The 15,968-nt window shown below is 44.0% G+C and overlaps 1 protein-coding gene across 7 annotated transcripts in view; it reads left to right on the forward strand.

The window, feature by feature from the left end:
• Nucleotides 1-15,968, forward strand: part of RAPH1 (Ras association (RalGDS/AF-6) and pleckstrin homology domains 1) — a 299,377-nt gene that overhangs the window by 271,311 nt on the left and 12,098 nt on the right. For all 7 annotated transcript variants that reach the window (XM_069225991.1, XM_069225995.1, XM_069225996.1 and 4 more), the window contains 4 exons: nt 3,236-3,379; nt 4,191-4,301; nt 7,897-7,995; nt 14,875-14,995. In XM_069225991.1, the coding sequence (XP_069082092.1) occupies nt 3,236-3,379; nt 4,191-4,301; nt 7,897-7,995; nt 14,875-14,995 (475 nt within the window). The remainder of the gene's footprint in view (nt 1-3,235; nt 3,380-4,190; nt 4,302-7,896; nt 7,996-14,874; nt 14,996-15,968) is intronic.

Genomic DNA, 15,968 nt, shown 5'->3' on the forward strand with positions numbered 1-15,968 from the left:
TTGACAGAGGTACAAAAGTTCTGTCCTATTAGTAGTTAAAAACATTTAAACTCATTGTGCAGTAATTCAGCCTTGAGCCCGCCGGAAATAATTCTTGCTATAATGTTTCCCTGCTGGTATCTTTGCTGATCTTGTTCCAGGATTGCAAAAGCCTCGGACTGGAAGAAAACTCTCAGTGGAAAGGGCAAACTCGAGTGCATACTTTCCTAATACTGCAAATTAAATTGTACTTTGATGCCTGACTAGTCCCTGGACTTCATGATGAAATGCCAAAAAACGGCTGTATTTAACGACTCGGTAATGGCAACTGTGCCATGGGCATTTAGTGCATTGCAGTCCATCCATGACCATGTGATCATCCCCACAGAGCCAGAATTGTTCATTCAGGGCACAATTTGAGAGGTTGGAGCTCCATTACTGAAAAGGACACAGGATTGAGTAATCACTCCAGGTTTAGTCTCAACCCAGGGTTTATTTCATATGAAATGTGGTCTGGCCTCCTTCATAGTCTAGCTTTCAAAGTCTTGAGGCCTCATTTAGGGCCTGATTTCAACTTTGTTGGAGGAAGTTAACCCGTCCCAAATGTGACGGATATCCCGCCCACCGTATTACAAGTTCCATAGGATATAATGGACACATAATATGGCGGGCGGGATATCTGTCACATTTGGGATGGATTAACCCCCTCTGCCAAAGTTGTAATCAGGCCCTATACATTTTAGTGGGCATGTACCAAGCAGCTGTGCGAGCTGCGCCACCACCAGCTGAGCTATGGCCAGACTACAATATCTAGATTTTGCCTGACGGAAGTGCTCAATGGTCTCTTGTGCTGGGGCACCATGACAGACTGGTCAGCATTTTTTTTTTTTTTTCTTCACTTTCCAAAGGCGAAACCCATCAATTTCCCTGGCATGCGGAAATTACTTTGCAGAGCGCATGGGGGAAATTCTAATTGATTCCTCCCATGGACTGCGACGCTTTGCTTGGCAGTCACTGGCTGAAAAGTAATGCCAACACAGTCTGAAGGCCTGCCCTAAATAGGTTGGGCCTTCTGTTGCCATGTCAGCTGGTGTTCTGATAGCTAACTGAGTGTTTTCCAGCACAAAGTTGACTGTGGCTCCACCGTCTGAAACACAATTCCTCTTCTGCCTCTAAGTGAGATTTTGGAACCAAGAGATGGGTGGATAGAACAGCTGCCAATGTGTGGCTGATGCCCACTTATAGCGCAGTTCTAAATAACCTCCTTTGTTCTTTGGTACCAGTTGGCCTAAATTATGTGTGAGTCTAATTTGCTCCTCTGCACTGGACGGCTTCTTAAAAGGTGGGCCACTCCGAAGCATGACACAGCTTAATCAATGTCCTTTAAAATAAGTCCCCTCGTCTTCCTTGGTGGTTTTTCGGTACAATCCCTCAAGAAAAAAAGCTTCTCAAAACCATAAACGGGGGAAAAATGGAGGAAGATGTTCTTCAAACTGGTTCTGCGTCCTCCTTATTCAAGTCGACCAAGACACGCTATCTTTATTAACATAACACATGTATTTGTAAAGCTCACGATCACCCCTTAGGCACCGACATAAAAGGTGCTTAATGTCAGCTACAGCAGGAGCTGTGCTCTGAGGAAGTAATTGACTGTGCAAGAGCATCAGGACAGAGATTGTAATCCACACATCCTCAGCTTCCCATGTCAAGACCCTTTGCCCTATCCCTTAAACATATAGTGGAGTCATGTGTACTCTGCCCGATACCCAATTAGTTAAATTGGAGGTACAAACACTTCTTCTTTGTGGTTCTGACTCAAACTGTGAATCTTTGTTCCTAAGATTCGTGAGACTTTTTCTTGCAGGTCACACATTTTACCCTGGTGCGTGCCCATTCCCAATAGTAGTCCCTTCTCTTTAGTTCTTTTGTGTCAGAACCTCACTTGTATAAAGACGTCAGGCGGCAAACTCATCTCTTAATTTTTGACGATGCCCCCTTTAGAAAAACTATAAATTATGTTACCTTAATACTCTATGAGTTTGACTTTTATTGAAGATGCTGTTCTGCCTTGTCAGCCATAGCGCGCCCGGCTGATGCAGAATCAATTATCCCTCTTTATTATGAACCTTAAATGATCGGATCATTTTGGGTTGGGAGCTCTCCATGCACAAAGTAGGGGAGAAAGGGGCCTGCTCGTATTTTCCAACCTCGCTTACTTATCTCGAGTATTTTGGGCAATGTTCAAGAAGACTGGCGCCAAGAAACTCTTGGGTAATGTGTCCGGTACAAACGCTCCTGTTTGTACATAGTACAAATCTAACCGTTCCATGCACCACTCCCCAGCCACATAACATTTGATCTGATCAACGGTTGGGGCCTGATTACCACCTTGGCGGAGGGGTTTACTCCGTCACAAACGTGACGGATGTCCTGTCCGCCCTAATGCAAGTTCCATAAATTATAATGGAACTAGCAATACACGGGGGGGATATCAGTCGCGCTTGGAACTGAGTAATCCCCTCCGCCAAGGCCATAATCAGGCCCAGAGTGTCTGATCCTGTGGATACAAGTGTTTCCTCCCGCTTGCTCCCTAGCACGATTAACACTGCACCCCGTCTCTCAGGGAGGATTTAAGGGACGGACTGCGCTGCGCAGTACGCAAATTACCGTCGCAGAGCTGGAAGAAAAACCGTCACCCCATATCTTAATGCATTGCAGATACAAAAATTCATAATTCGATTATACAGGTCACATTTCGTTAAAGGTCGATTTCATAATTTTACAGAAATCGCAACTATAGCCTCACAACAACTTTGTTTTATGTGGAACAGCCATTGTAGCGGGGATGTAAGATTTGTTGCGAGACAGCTTCCTTATCGCTCAGGCGAGGAAATTGTTATACGAGTCGCTGCTTACCAGTGAGCAGTGTCCGTGAAAGTTCAGACGCAGCGGCAGCCAGTATGATGATCCAGGCCTCTCGGTGTGAGCATGGCACAGCTTCCCTCCTTGGTCTCCTGGTTCTGTGATGAGAGAAGTCCATTTATAGATTACACCCTGGATGCTACATGCAAGTACCTTTTCTGTTTACCTAAATCTCAGCTGGAGGACACGTGACTTCAAATGAACGAAGGTAGAAGGTGTTTGTTCAATGAATTGTGGCGAAGAAACTGGTAATGTGTCATCCTAACTGATGAAGTGGGTGTATCTTCATTGGTTTGAAGCCCCGTTAACAATGTGTTTGTCACGTTCCTTGTAGGAGTGTTTTTGCGGAAGTAATGTAACTGTACCAGAAATCGAGGGTGTCCTTTGGCTGAAGGACGATGGGAAGAAATCCTGGAAAAAGCGCTACTTCCTCCTGCGAGCATCTGGAATCTACTACGTCCCGAAAGGGAAAGCCAAGGTGAAAACAAAATCTGATCTGTGTGTTGAGCATGATGTTCTTAGAAATGTGCATGTCAATGAGTGTGGACCACCTAAGACACTGAAACGCAAACCCTGCCTGTACACAAGTGTCGGGGTGTCTCCTACAAGCAGAACTTTACTTGAGTTGCCACATATATTCTATATCACAGAAAATCATCTGTTCATTGTTAGGATTTTTAAAACGGCACACTGTTTCCCCTGATCAATATTGACAACCCGAGGACATGGACTGTAGCCTCTTGTCACCTACAGGGCCTGGGTGTTGAATCTCTCCAGATCTCAGAATCAGGCTTTGGACCTCGGAGAGTCCAAGGACAGGCCTAGGCCTCAGCCAATAGTCTGTACTATCCCGTGTGCTGGGCCTCAGAAAGTCAGAGTACCAGATATCACATGCAGATGGCGCACTCAGGGCACGGGTACACGCCTCTTTACCTGCAGGGTGCGTTCCCATCCTAACACTGCTGGACTAGGGCCTTTTCACCCTTTTAATGTATTGTGTGTAGGCCTTTGTGTCTCCAAGAAAAATACTGTCCTCTGCCCAAATTTTACTGTGGTGTTCCCTGCACGACTTGTATCGGTTTGCTTTATAAAACATCAACGCAAACATTACTTCAGAATTTCTGTAAATTGATATTTCTTGGTGATGCTTGGCCGTTTTGCTTTTCAGCTCTATTACCTCAGTATGGCATGCCGAGGTCGGTCACGTTATTTGTTTTCATTTATGTTCTCTTGCCTGTTGACCTTTTTCTCTGGCTTTTTCCAAAAAACGTTTTATTTTTCATTTGTAGGCCTCTCGCGACCTGGTGTGCTTCCTGCAGCTGGATCACGTTAACGTGTACTATGGACAGGACTATCGGAGCAAGTACAAGGCCCCGACGGACTACTGCCTGGTGCTGAAGGTACCCTCACACAAGGCGCTAGACTCCTCGACGGAGAGGTCCCCTTAGGCCATGTCACCATGGATACTGTTTCAGTCCACTTCTTTCCCCTACAGATCATTGCTATGTGGTGTGTTGGTCCAATGTTTTCAAAGAAAGCCAACTAAAACTATAGTACTAAGAAGCACTAAGCTGTTGCAGAGAAGCCCATGGATGGAAGCTGTCTGTGATGTCATGGACTGAAGTGGCCTCCCTGGACCCTGACGGTCACTCATAGCAGACTGAGTCTAATTTTAATAGGTAGTCAGTGCTTTAAATGGGCCGTACTGTCCGGTACTGAGTACGGGCACTTCTGTGTTTCCATTTCAAGCACTGTAGGTAGGGCTGGAAAAGGGTGAAGAGACCTGTGAATATTTGGAACCCGGCCGCAAACCTTAGTTCGAACTATTAAACTGTCCAAAGAAGGGACTATTTGTTTGTTTTGCAACAGTGCAGCGCGTGGGGAAAAAATTATGTTCTAGTAATGTAAAAGGTTAATTTAAGTATTTTCGCGTATGTGTGCACACGTGGTTTAGTCTTTAAAAATGATGCTTTATGCAGAGCTGTTTGCCATTTCGCCTTATTCTTTATACGAACAGAACTGCCGCATTAAATCTTTACCTTGGACCCCAGCGGGAATGACGGCAAGGTACTCCTGAGAGGAGACGCCTGGACTCCGCGCAGCACAGATGGCCCATCACATCACGGGCCCAGGCTGTAGTTGTACACAGTGCTTGTTGTTTCCGGTGCTTACTTGTGAGGGCCGGCACTTATTTTCTGCCTCAAGCATTTACTGCGAGCAAAAGAGACATATGGGATAGACAGTGTAGGGGTAAAAGGAAAAAGTGTCACAATGGGAGAAAGCAGAAAGTTGCAGAGTGAGCGGAAGGGGCAGGTGTGGATGTAAATGGGTTGAAGAGGCCCGAGATGGCTTCGGGATCACGCTGCCTCAGTATTCCATGGTCATTTAATTGCGGTAGCCGCGTGTTTAAAAGGAGAGCTTTGCCTTTTCGTTGCACAGTGGATTTGTTTACGGCCGTGCAGTAAGAAGCACATCTGAGAAGGAACGCTCTTGTTGTAGAACATCCCCAACTCCCCACAACAAAGTTCAGCCAACGGATATGCTGTGCCACACCGCACAGCGGATAGAAGCTGGGATCTGCGCACAGCTGGTGGTGAGGCAAAATGCAGCTTGCATTCTAATAGATGGCATTAGTGCGGCAGCGACACCTCGTGGCCAGACACAGAAGTGACTGGTGACGGCTGCGGGAAAGAAAACTAGTGATCTACATGAATAAGATCTGCTAAGGGGCACACACTCGTGGAAATCCTACAGTCTACCGGTTGCGGTGAGGGAGAGAAGTGCTGTAGTTTGATTTAAAAAAAAAAAAATAATAATAACGCCCAAAATGGCAGTAGAAATCCACCTGGTAACAATCATTTAGAGAGGCTGTATAAACAACAGGTAAATGTAGCCCTATCCCTTGTATTTTATTTTAGGTTCGGGACTCTTCTTTCATAAAAATAGCGCGATGCACACTGATTTTAAAGCTAAAGTACAGCAAGGGAAGGGAATCCAGACAGCAGGGAACATCTTCTGAAATCCAGAGGATAACTGGCACAGGCCCTGGCTTCCTCAGCTACCAGGCCACGTCTGCTAAGAGAGCGTAGTACTTGGCCATCCCGTGGGATGAAGCCCTCAGTATAGTCTCTCAGATTCGAGCAGTGGTGTGGGGTATCTTTTCAGGCTGTGCTGCTGAAACTCATCACCCCTCTTGTTCAGATTGAGCCCCACAATATGTTCGTGGGGCTCTCGCTTGATTATGTCTGTGGTTCATAACTACCTGGCTAAGGCTCGCGACTGTGCAGAATGTTGTGTTAACCCATTATCTTTGGTTTGAATGAAGATAACGTTATCACTCATTCCTTCCGGATACCCCAGGAAAGAAGCTCTAGCAAAACTAGTAGGTACTGCTTGCATTTTCAGTCCTGAAAAGCGTCAAAAAAGTTGCTGCTGTGGAAAAAAACAAACCAAAACTGATTTGTTCTTGTTTACAATGCATCTATGAAAAATAATTGTATGTGTTTTAATTGAGCGCACTTTTCTGATATAAAATACTCCCTCGTTCATTGTAATACGAGTGCAGATCAGGAGGAATGATTCACCAAACAGCCAAGCCCTTAGAGTGGAACAAAAGCCCCCCTCTGTGTAGTTTGGTTAATTGGTAACGAGAGGTTTGTCATACAGCGGTGCTTTCAATTCAGGCCTAAAACTGGTGATGTGCACACATGGGATTAGACAACAGCAGAACTTACACAAAGCTCACTCAGTAGCTTGGGTTTGGGATGTTTAATGCAAAGTGTTTAATTCATCAGTTTTGAAGCACACTGTCACTGTTTTGATGTGCATATGTTGTATGTTGAAGTCAAGCACAAGTGAGTAAATGCCTTTTGCTGTGCTCTGTTCACATTAGGTGGTTTAGCCACAGACACTTTTGTAGCAGTGTGTTGGCGTTTTTATTCAAGTTTTTTCGAGTTATTTTAGCACGACATGTTAATAGTGGCTTTTTGTGGTCAGAAACAAATATAAGCAAGATACGATTTAATGAAGAGAAGAAATTGCAATTGTGAGGAGAATTTGTGTTTTTCATAGGAAGAGCGTTACATCCAGATTAGAATGGTATAGAGCAGGGCTTAACTTGAGCCAGTTGTTTTCAGTGCTCGGCACCAGCACTTAATTACAACACCAGCATTTATCACAGTCTGCCACATGGTGGTTCTTTTTATCTAATTTAGAGACAAGCACATCAGCAGAAGTTTATCAATTCAATATACATTAAAATGAGTGGTACCTGCCGCCAAAGCTATTCTTGTAGCTGTGGTGGCCTGGAATAGTCAGAATCGTCCCACTTGTGGCAGTGTGATGGTTAGGAGTTTTGTTACTGCAGTTGGTACCAATGCCAGTCATAATATGCGGTGCAAGTGGCCACCTGACGATGGCCCTGGCACTTTTATTTTAAACAAATTAAGCACTGATAAAGTGTGTCAATAAGAATAAGGCAATCCAGTGCTGGAGTCCTAGCTGACCAGTCAATGTCTTAACAGGTGTCATTCGAATGATTTAAGTGGAATGTGATTTGTCTAATAACCTAATGGTTTCAGCTGTAAGCAGACATATAGAGTAGATTCTGATGGTCCATTTACTTCCTGACCTCAGTAACATTTTCTCGTATTCTCATTAATAGAATGAAGATAGATTCTTGAAAAAAGAACGAGGAAAGTAAATCTTTAGTGTCTTGGCGAATAGTTAACCTCTTTCATTTGAATGATTTAGGAAATGCTGATATGACAGTAAAACATATTGTACGTTGGGGTTCAGTTTCCACCATTAAAATACAAACCAGTGCATCTAAATAGGATCAGATTGTCCTCTGCCCTGATGAATGTAGAATGTCAACATAGACAAGAAATGTCCAATCCCTAAAAAGTAGTAGAGAAACAGCAGGAATGCAATAAATATTGTGAAAATATCCAGTCTTCATTCTCATTGAATCCGATTTTCTTTCCTGTCTCAAAGCACCCTCAGATCCAGAAGAAATCTCAGTACATAAAATACCTCTGCTGTGACGATGTCCGCACTTTGCACCAGTGGGTGAATGGAATCCGGATAGCCAAGGTAACCTTCATGTTCTTCCTTCTCACCTGAAAAATGCGTATCCAGTGGGCTTCTAAAATGTGATAGAAAGTAAACGTTTATTGGAAAGGGCTCCATGGATTGTAGTGCCAGTGTCCAGTAGATGCCTCAGTTTGAGTTGACCCAAACAAAGTGTGATCCTGGACACCATCTGGAATGGTAGGAATCGAGCTTGTGACTGTTTCTCCTCTGTTCAAAGCATTGTTCCAAGAGTTATGAAATTAATCGAGAGGGATATTTACTTGCCCTTATTTTAACCACAACAAGGTACATATGGCCCTCCTTTGCCACGAGTCGAAGTATTTTTTCTCCTATTATGATTTACAATGTGCTTTGTTGCCCTGAAGGGTGGCTATTTTATATATCGTAATTACCCGGGCCTGTCCATCCGTGATGCTGCGGCCTAATCATTTTACAAGGAAAGCACGCATATTTAGAAAGCGTTTATCTATTCTTTCACAAGTCAATTCTGTTGAGGTCCAGGTGATACTAATACAGCCCTTGCCTCGCCTAAAAAAAAAAATGAAATCGGCAGGATTGCACATCAAGGACGAATTTGCCTATTTTGTCCTACATTTTATAAAATCTGGTTTCATATTTGTGTATATTAAAATATGGGTGATAGGGTGTCTTCTGTGGTTATTTTATCTTTTGATGCCAGGAGTGGAAACTAGGTGGTCTAGGGGAAGTCAGAAGCTGAGTTGAGCAGTGGTCTGCTGCTTACATTGGTTGGGAGGCAGGTGTGACAGAGATAAGCAGATAAGGGCAGATATTGCAGGCAATGGAAATGGGGGTCCTCGTAGGTCTCTTTACTCTGTCTTGTTAGATGTTAATTGACTTCTATCATCCTAATAAGTGTTGGACGGTAATAGTATGAGTTGTAATGAAAATTAAAAAAACAATGGCAGAGTAATATTTTGAAATTAATATATGGGTGTAAGTAACACATATTGCACCCCCTCGGTATATTGCACATCACTGAGACGATCCGTGACTATTTTGAGGCACGAGGCGACAGAGAGAAGGTGAAATAACTGCATTAGTTACTTAGGTGTATGTTAGTATTTGTTGGGAAGGACACATTTCTGTTTGTAAGCTGAGAAACACAATACAACACACAGCAGGCAACCCTTAAAAGTAAGGAATTATTTTGGGCACATCCGGTATGGTTGGATAGGGAAACAGTAGTTTGGAAAAAAAACATTTCTCAGTAGGAGCACTGAACAGGCAGTACAACCGGGTCAGCAGGGTCCATGTGCCAGTATCTGAAGCCCTTGTGTGCCGGGTGCCTGCTTGGTCAAATAAGGCAAAAAAACGTGCTTCTTGCAGGAAAGAATCCAATGAAGTGAAGTTTATTGCACATCGACCTACGTAGCACTTTATGTATTCTTGCGCAAAATGGTTTTCAGCCTATCTTTTTATATCTGTGACTCGGGGCGAAAATATAACCAAACCGGAAGTGATTCAGCTCGCATGAAGATTGCATTGTTTAAAGACCTCGGTAATTTATTGCACGCAGTTGTCGCAATATAGATTTATGTAGGCATTTCCGATCTACAGAACTCAAATTGACGCATGAGAAATAATTGAAGCTAGTTGTGAGATAAGGACTTCCTGTTTTTGTCAATTTGGCGCTGCGTTATAGCAGATCTTTGCGCACAGCACTGTTCTTGCAGCTCAGGAGGCTTGTATAGTGGCCAGGTTAAGGGTATTGATGTAATGGCCCCAGAGGAATGTTGCAGTGGCTCCAAGCAATCCATCTTGTCCTTTATGAGGTGGGTCTGAGACCCTTCCTTTCGGTCAGGAAGTACAACAGTAACTGGTGAGGAGCATGCTGGTGCGGAAGTAGATCTACTCCAAAATCTTCCAGTGCTAAACATACCAGTGATTATCTAGAATGTGGACCTCGTGAGCTAAGCGAATGAGCCCAATCTTTTTGAAAGCGTTCTTCCCACAAGATTTTTTTAAAAGCAGTGCAATGTTGGATACATGATACACCATCCCCACATAATTTTAAGTAGTCCAAATCTGCGGCTTTACCACTAAAACGCAGGGCAGATAAGTTGCAGCCCATTTTCAAACCACTGGAAACCACAAAGAAAACAAGCAGTGGTAAATCCAAAAGGTCTCTCCTCTGCAAGAGCTACTGGCTTTGCCAGTGTGTTTGAAGCCATGTTGTTCACCAGTGTGGCAGCTGTTCAGCATGGCATAGATGACAGTGGCGTGGAGTGTCATAGAGTGGAATGAACAAGAGTGGAGTAGAGTGTTGTAGGGAGGAGTGACAAAGTGATGTGTATTGGTGTGGCATAATGTGGAGTCACATAGAATGGCATACACTGTGAAGAGTGCAGTGGCATCGAATTCAGCGGCGTACAATGCAGCAGCATAGAAAGAAGTGGCATAGATTAGAGAGGGGCATAGTAGGATGCAGTGGTGTGGAGTGGTGGAGAGTAGTGCGAAGGAGTGGGGTAGTTTTGAGTGATGCAGAGAGTAGTGGCCTAGAGTAGTCTTCAGTGGCATAGAGTTCAGTGGCGGAGAGTGCAGTGTTGCAGAGTAGAGTGTCAGAGTGCAGTGGCGTAGAGTACAGTGATGTGGTGTAGAGTGCAGTGAACCAGAGTGCAGTTGTGTAGGGTGGCGTGGCATGGAGTAGCGCAGAGTAGAGTACAGTGGTGTAGAGTAGATTGTTTCAGAGTAGAGTGAAGTGCAATAGAGTGGAGGGGTAGAGGGTAGAGTGCAGTTACATAGAGTTGCATAGAGTGTTGTGGTGTAGAGTCAAGTGGTTGAAGAATAGATCACAGTGGCATGCACTGGATTTGTGTAGAGGGCAGGGGCATAGAGTTGAGTGTTACAGAGTAAAGTGCATTGACATTGAGTATATTGGCATAGAGTGCAGTATTGCAGATTGGCGTAGAGTACAGTGGCGTGGAGTTGTGCAGAGTATATTGGTGTGGCTTAGACTGGAGTGGTGTAGAGAAGAGTAGCGAAGAGTGCATCAGCTCAGAGAGGCATAGCGTGAAGTGGCATAAAGTGCAGTGATGTAGAGTGGAGGGGTGTAAAGTAGAGTGCAGTGGTGTGGAGTGGTGCAGAGTATAGTGGAGTAATGTGGAGTATTCATGGTGTTCGTGCACGCTACCATTACAGACAACACATTTTCAATTGAAATGGCCATTACATTTGCACAGACATACAGTTTACTAATAAAACTGAAATGTGTTGAAATTGCATCATCTAGTGTAATTATTTGTTTTTGTCATAATAAAGTATTTGTTTCCAACACACTTAAGAAATAAAACAAGTGCTTAATTTGTGCCTTCATAATTCTGATATACTCTGAAATACTTACACAGTTCATTTAAATGCTGTCATTTAAATGTTGTTGTATGCTAGGAAATAACCTCTTTCCTACCCCCAGTATCCAGCAAGATTGTCCCATAAATCCTCTCAATTTGAAGTCAGAGAAAGAAAAGTAAAAAAAGTGCCCTTGGAAGACTGCGCCTGACATTTCACCGCGGTCTTTGAATGCACAGCAAATGTGTTGAGATAAGAACAAGATTTGAAGGCCTGTTAACAGAAGCCGAGATTGTGGAATAATACTATAAACACTGTTTAAGCAACGGGAGGGACAAACTGAACCTGGACAGCCAAAAGGAAATAAAGCCAGAAAGCATGAGTTACAAACCACAAATCCAATGATAATCAACAAGCAGAATGCATTCCTAAGTCAGCTTTCTGAAAGTCCCCAAGATGTCTGTAGAAAACCAGACAGCTGCACTGTCTGGTAGGCTGCGACCTAGAAACAAGCTTAAAAAACAATTGAAAATAAGGAACATTGTGTTTCACTCTCCTAAGACATACGATGGAGACATTAAGTGACCAGGCCGTACGCAAAGTGTCTTGATATCATGTCATATGCTTAGACATGAATGATTCCTTGTTAGATGCAACAGTTTTAAAATGTATAATAATGTGTTTTTTTAATTGCAATTGTTACCATATTTTGCTGTTACTTTGAGTTCCACATGAAATCCAATGACATGGTGCTCGGTTTATCAACATCAGAAGGGTTATATATAGTCTTGTTCACCTCTGCTGGATTTGACCTGTGATTTCTGGGTTGCATTCACAGCCCAATAGCAAATGATTATCTCAATACGTTTTTTTTAGCAGAAAACGATCATACTATCATGACATGACATCAAATGGTATGATGCTTGGCTTCTAATAACCGTATCAATCTCTAGCAGTGATATACAGCAATATCATATAAGGCAAAAAATACCTGAGATGGTATGACCACAAATGAATCATGCAATTCAATTTCAAACCGGTTGATTATATGACGTTTAATGATTTCATAGGAAATATATCTAATGATACCACGTCAGCCACCACAGCATTGTGCAAAGTGAAGCCAGAGGAAAGTGCATTACATGGAACTCGTGACATAATAAACCCATCGCCCAAGAGATACACATATAATAACGCAACAGACAACCGAGATGCTCCGTCCAGCATTCACCCAGTCATACACTTATGCCAGTAACACACCAGCGCTACTCCCAGTACCCCAGAGCTACAGAGATTCTAAGTAAAAGCCCTCCAAAGAGACCTTAAATCCCTTCCAACAGCCCCATGGCACGGAATTTTTGAAACTCCAATACCAAGGAGCCCATATCCCTCGTAGTAGCATCCCCCCCCCATAATCTGCCTTCCTTCTGCCGACCACAGTAGCTATCCAATCACAGCTCTGTGAGTCCTTAGGACCGTCAGGCCACTCTTTGCCTGGGAGAGGGAGCTGCGGTCCTGTGGAGGTCGAACCACTGGTTCATGGCATTTTCATGCCCCAGAAGATGGAGAGATGCATCGGGCAGCTTTCTGCCACCCGAGGCATGCACAGACAGCACCTTCCTGCAAAGCAGCCTGAACGACAGATGGGAGAGGCCCGGGGCTTGCAGGCCTCGGTCACTCGAGTATCCATCTGATAGCTGTTCCACGAACTGATACCTCAAAGTAGGGAGGATGGCGCCATCTCCACCTTTTACAACGTGTCACAGGTTGAGGTGTGATCAGCAACTCGCTAACTCCACCACTGCCTTTGACAAAACAGACAACAATGGAGTTATTGGTGTGGCGGGGATGTTGCATAGGCCTTCACCTTCAGGCCAGGCAGTGGAACCCTACGCCCAAAGCACGTGGTAAATGTTCACCTATGACCCCCCGCCAGTGCTTTATTTTATGTGCTTTTTTGTGGCCTGGTCAGCCTGCAGTCCCACACAAACGTAGAGGACGTCTTTGCTCTGGGCCCAGGAAATTCATATGGGATGTAGCATGCAGCAATGACTATCACTGTATCTTCAGTAAACAGTGCACAGAGCTGCTGCATTGTTTATTAACTTGAAGGGACTGTCAGAAATGTGGGGAGAAGAGGGGAGGCGCGGAATTTTGTGGGTGGAATCAATATCCTGGCTGATGTAGCAGAAGGGTATGGTAACCTTTACTTCTCGGTTCGGTTGCTGGTTAAAGTCAGTCCAAGGCATTGTGAGTAAATAGGTGTTGTTACCATTTAGGAGTTTGTTTGGCGGTTCTATTATTGTGACAGGGAAAAATATAGCTATGCCCTTATTAAAATCCTTCCAGTCAGCAGGCAGACTTTGGAAGGAGAACCCCCTTCAGTGTGAAGTAGAGGTGTACAGTTTGCTTGGTCAGACTTTAGCATGTGCAACTGGATCCCTCGCACCGGGCACTGACCTCCCAGGGGCGCACGAGCTCCCTGCAGCATTGCCCTAAGACTTGGCTCCAAGCGATGGTGTGTTTAAACACTATCTCTGAAGTCTGCTGGCACCCCTGTGGACAGTTTGTTTTTTTGGCGCTCCTTAATCTTACCCCTCTCTTCTTCCAAACTTTCAATCTATAGACAATTAAAGAGAATGAAAGATTTGGGGGAGTGGGATGGGGCACCAAATTTGGTTTCATCAATGGCGCTCTATGAGCAAAGGCAAGCCCTGACCGTCCCCGCTCTTCGAAGAGAAGGGCCTGAGGGTCCTTCTATGGCTGTTGCCTTGGTCTAGTCTACCTGTGCACGAAATGCACTTACCTGCTTTGGGATGGGTCACTCTGCTCTCCGAGTGTTGCACATATAAATTCTACAAAAATGCCAACGTGTGATTCCATGTTCGGTCTTCGGGGGCAACAGTGATCATCAGTGAACCCATGAAATGTGCCAGTAAAGTCGCTTAAAGGGGCTCATGTATTTCATTAAACCTGAGCAGCAAGAAAGACAACAACTGTGGTGATAATTGTTTTTCTTAAAACTTAATACGTTACTGAATTAATTGTTGTATACATTGAAGCAGTAAGTTTGTGGCACCTGGGTTCCTCACAGTAAACCACTTCTTTGGGAGTGTCTCTAGTCTTGCAGTGCACTTCGGTATCGGTGCAGCAGAGGTGAAATAGGTATTTGAGTTGTTTTCTCCCATTGTCAAAAAAAGAGACCACTACAAAATTGAAAATTACAATCTGGCACCTTTTTTGAAAGATATTTAAATCTGTGTATGTAGTTATCTTTGTTTGATCCGAATGTTGTAATTCATAGCTTCTTACTAGGCATAACATTTACAGAACATCAGCTGAGCAAGTTGTATCCGCTTTTGAATCACCGTGGCATTATCCAAGTGAATGTCTGCTGCTACAAGTGTTACTGGGAGCACATTCAGGCTATTTGTAATCCCAACTGGTGTAATGCAGTAACTATTGAACTGTTACACAACTGGTGCATGCCATTACCTTTCACACACAGCTTTTTAGACGTTTGCAATGCCAATATTGTAATAAAAGAAATGCGCTCTGCTGTGTTTGCTTTAGTATGGAAAGCAGCTGTACGTGAACTATCAAGAGGCCCTGAAGAGGACCGAGGTGGCTTACGACTGGACTTCCCTATCCAGCTCCAGCATCAAATCTGGATCCAGCTCGTCAAGTTTACCAGGTAACGTTACAGCATTGTCACTTAAAATGGCGGAGGAATGTCACAAGAAGCAGCCTCCTTACCCGCCAACTCCGCCCCCCGACGAGGGGCAAATGCAACTATCGATCTATGTTAGAGCATTGCTTCCAGATAGAATAGCAGTGTCTTTTAAGGATGCCGCATCTCTCTGTTCTGCAGCTGGAGACAAATATCTAATACTCAATGGTAGATGCAGGTTTATAGACAGAAGTGTGGACTCCTCCCGAAAGTAGCCTTCTCCTAAAATCTAGATGGTCAGCTATTGCTGCATTGCTGTGTATCACATTCGTACTTTTTTCTAGTCTGAAGACTGTTGTGCTCTAAATGTAGACCCAGAATGTGTCTGTAAGTGATTTTACACATTTGTCACCCCAAGTACCGAATACTGTTGGTTGAGTTAACATGATATTAAGGCCCTCATTATTAGTGCCCTGGAAAATGGCTTTGATTTTTCCCAACTTCGGAGTTACCAATGGGTATCTGTATAACGGTTGGGGATAATCAAGGCCAGTACAAGTTGGACCCTGAAGACCCCCCTAAGAAATAAGGAATTGTGGGGTGAATTGGTAATTCCGGGTCCAATTCCAGCAATAATTCCTCACTTGCCCCTGGATTTTCACACCGAGTTTTCAGCTGCTTTAAATCTCCGTGTGAAAATAAACAGATCCGCATAAATGTACCTGATCTGGTACTTCCCATGTTGCCGGCTAGTGGCCACATTGGAATTAAAAGGCTACTCATAACGAGGTCTGTTAGTTTTACCATTAAAGGCACTCGTAATGAGGTCTAGTAGTTCTAGCATTAGAGGCACTCGTAATGAGATCTAGTAGTTTTAGCATTAAAAGCATTCATAATGCGTGTAGTAGTTCTACAGTTAGAGGCCCTTGTAATAGGGGCCAGTAGTTCTAGTGGGAGTAATGAGGTCTAGTGTTTCTAGCAGAAGGCAGTAGTTAGG

Source organism: Pleurodeles waltl, chromosome 3_1 (genome assembly GCF_031143425.1).
Source record: "Pleurodeles waltl isolate 20211129_DDA chromosome 3_1, aPleWal1.hap1.20221129, whole genome shotgun sequence".
Classification (NCBI taxonomy): Eukaryota; Metazoa; Chordata; class Amphibia; order Caudata; family Salamandridae; genus Pleurodeles; species Pleurodeles waltl.